Genomic DNA, 3,470 nt, shown 5'->3' with positions numbered 1-3,470 from the left:
AATCACTACAGATGGTGACTGCAGCCATGAAATTAAAAGACGCTTACTCCTTGGTTGGAAGGTTATGACCAACCTAGATAGCATATTCAAAAGCAGAGGCATTACTTTGCCAACAAAGGTTCGTCTAGTCAAGGCTATGGTTTTTCCTGTGGTCATGTATGGATGTGAGAGTTGGACTGTAAAGAAAGCTGAGCGCCGATGAATTGATGCTTTTGAACTGTGGTGTTGGGGAAGACTCGAGAGTCCCTTGGACTGCAAGGAGATCCAACCAGTCCATTCTGAAGGAGATCAGCCCTGGGATTTCTTTGGAAGGAATGATGCTGAAGCTGAAACTCCAGTACTTTGGCCACCTCATGCGAAGAGTTGACTCATTGGAAAAGACTGATGCTGGGAGGGATTGGGGGCAGAGGAGAAGGGGACGACAGAGGATGAGATGGCTGGATGGCATCACTGACTCGATGCATTTGAGTCTGAGTGAACTCCGGGAGTTGGTGATGGACAGGGAGGCCTGGTGTGCTGCGGTTTATGGGGTCGCAAAGAGTTGGACACGACTGAGTGACTGATCTGATCTGATCTGAACCTGGAAACTTGTCAAATGAAAACAGGATATTTAACCACAGGAGGATCCCAGTTTAGTGGGTATTCAGATGCAGGCAGGACTACGGAGAAACCCATGCCAGAGGATCTCAGCAAGTGGTGTCCTTGATCTGGATTAAGAGTGACCTTTGTCCCAGCTCAGCAAACAGATTCTGACCGGATTCTGACCATGCGCTTGTGATCAGACAAGTTGGGAGGGGCGGCCGTGCAGATAGAGGCGGGAGTCCCGGGGCTCCCAGGGGGAAGTGGAGGGGGGGATGTGGGAGGCGAGAGAGCAGGCTGGGTGGGAGCGGGAGCCGGGGGGAGCACTGCTCAGCTGAGCACAGACGCCGCTGTGTCACTGCTGTGCACAGAAGGCCCGCTTGTTAGGACGCCACTGCTGTGCAAACAGGCTGTTCCGGCTGCCCATTTGTCCCAGTGATACTCTTTTCACAGGTCTTTTTCTCTCTTTTGATCTGGAGTTTAATCAGCGATTACATGTTTAATAGCCACATCTCTCTAATTCCCTGTAGTTTAGAGGAGTCTTCCTGCTTTCCCCCACGAGATGACTTCCTAGAGGGGTTCAGGCTCCTCGGTGGGGGGCTGTCATGTTGGCCCCTTAGATTAGGTTCAGGTTGAACACCTTGGCCCCTGTTTCGGGGTGGAGTGAGGCCGTGTCAGTCCAGGGCCAGAGCTGAGGGGGAGTCCCTATCTGGTTTCGGGCGCTTACTGGTGGTTCTGAGCCATGGCATCGCGGCTCGTCCACATCGGCTCCCGTCACCTTGAGCATCTGCGGCTCAGAGGCCTTAAAGTGTCACTCGGTTTCTCATAGGGGAGGGTTGGGGGTTTAGGTCAGCTAAAGTTTGACATTATCTGCGAATGTTAATTAACTAACTACTGGATTCTCTCCCGGGAGTTTGCTGCATTCCTGGGGAGTCCCCAGAGGTTGAGCGGCCCTGCTCAGCGCCCTCCAGCAGCAAGTCCGGTGCCCCAGGGCCTGCTGAGACTGTGCTTCTGTCTTCCAGGACATGTTCTGCGGCACCCCCACTAAAGTCAGGCACGTGGACCACCAGGCGGAGGACGAGTTCGATTTGGAGGCCTGTTTAACCGAGCCCCTGAGAGACTTCTCAGCCATGAGCTAACTGGCGCCACCTGGAGGCCGACTGCCCAGCATGCATCCTCGTTTGTAACTGGAGGTTCCTGTTAATAGCTTGCTGTCCTCATGGTGAAGTGTTCTCGCCCCGTTTTCTTAAGAAATGTTAATTTTATGTATAGGGAGTGTACTTTGCATGTTTTAAATTGTAAATGGAACTAAATTCAAGGAAACTAACTTGAAGCAGTCTTGCCACAACTTTAATCGCTCCATCTCCAGCATCCTTGATGTTAACCTGGGAAGTGTAGCCTAACTCTTTCCTGCGAAACATTGCAGATGTGAAACTGCTGCTCGTCAGATGGCTGGTTTGGGTTTAACTGCGTTCTTGGGACCAGTCTAGCATCGACTTTCTTTACTGATTGTGAGAATTAGTGTTCTCACAATCGGCTCCATTACTATCTCTATGGAAAGCGTTAGGTTTCTGGCTTTTTGTCAGTATATCAAGATGGGATTTTTCCTCATACAGAGCACTGAATAGTCAAAGATATTGAGCTGATAAGTTAATGGGTTTTATGTAAGTTATACAGTCTTGGTACTTGTAAATAGCACTAAGTGGGCCTTCTATCTATAATACTCCAAAAGTTAAGGCAGCAGAGGAATTAGAAAGAATTTTTTTTTATAATCAGTTAATTCACTTTGTAAAATGGCTGTAAATGATAATGTGTACAGATTTTCTGTTCATATATTCAGTTGTAAACTTCTTAAGACTGTTATGTTTCTATTGCTTTTGTATGGAATGACATTGCAAAAATAAAAAGAACCTTCTTTAACTGTCGCCAGACAGTCTGGCTGCTGGGTGCTGGCTGTGCTGAGAGGAGCCGCGTCAGCGTCGGTCCTGGGTGCATGCACGGCGAGGGTGGACACGGAGACAGTGAACGACCTCCTTTTAGTCTGTTTGCAGCTCTGCCCTGGGGTCCTGGTCACCCTGAAGCCGGGTCCAGACCTTGGGTGTGGAGCCAGCCAGGTCTTGTGTGCGCCTCTCTTGGCCCCAGTCTGCTCCTGAAGGGAGTGTGTACCCCGCGGGCAGTGGGAGGCCAGGGCTTTTCCATGTCTGGGGACCAGGGCTGTACAGTCCACCCTGCAGCCCGAGGGGCTGCCCGCCACGATGCGTCTCTGCAGCCTGCAGCTCTGCCCGCAGCTGTGCCCACCTCCTTGGAAGTGACACAGCTCCCTTTAAGCAAGGGGTGGGCTCTCACCACTGTGTTCAAAGTGCTTTGCGGGGGCAGAAGCCCTTCCTGGTCTCGTCACTCGTGCGGACCTCGCGCTGTCCAGCAGCCTCACGGACAGGGGGACACAGACTGGCGCTCTAAGCCTGCGCTCAGGTACTTGGCGCCAGAGAGTGAATGTGGCATCAGGTCACAGGGCAGGAGGGCTGCCAGGCAGGGTGGAGGTTGAGAGACGCCTGAGTGCCCTGGGAGCCAGATGTGCCACGGGAGCTGGGAGCATTGGCCCCAGGGTGCGACCAGCACAGAGGCCCAGATGTGGGAGGGCGGTGACCAGACTGTCCGCGCTCCCGAGGGGCTCGGCTGGGGGTGCAGGGTGGGGGTCCCTCAGGGCCTGGGAGGGGGGGGGGCGCTGGGAACCGAAGCAAAGCGGACCCATGCTCCATAGTGACCACTGGCAACCCTGTGCACACAGGGGTGGAAGACGGACCTATGGGCTGGACAGGGTTTCTAGGCAGAGCTGCAGAGGTGCCTCTGCTAGCCCGGCTCCTGGGGGGCGGGGGCGCTGTCTAGCTGGG

At 53.4% G+C, this 3,470-nt stretch overlaps 1 protein-coding gene across 1 annotated transcript in view; it reads left to right on the top strand.

Moving 5' to 3' along the window:
* Positions 1 to 2,502, top strand: part of SLBP (stem-loop binding protein) — a 15,776-nt gene extending 13,274 nt beyond the window's left edge. Inside the window, exon 9 of the mRNA XM_010833286.1 lies at positions 1,602 to 2,502. Coding sequence (XP_010831588.1) covers positions 1,602 to 1,718 — 117 coding nt within the window. The 3' untranslated portion in view covers positions 1,719 to 2,502. The remainder of the gene's footprint in view (positions 1 to 1,601) is intronic.
* The last annotated feature ends 968 nt before the right edge of the window (positions 2,503 to 3,470 follow it).

This window comes from Bison bison, unplaced genomic scaffold (assembly GCF_000754665.1).
Source record: "Bison bison bison isolate TAMUID 2011002044 unplaced genomic scaffold, Bison_UMD1.0 scf7180017845295, whole genome shotgun sequence".
Classification (NCBI taxonomy): domain Eukaryota; kingdom Metazoa; phylum Chordata; class Mammalia; order Artiodactyla; family Bovidae; genus Bison; species Bison bison.
The sequence above is the reverse complement of the archived record's forward strand: the minus strand, read 5'-3'. Positions and strand labels throughout refer to the sequence as shown.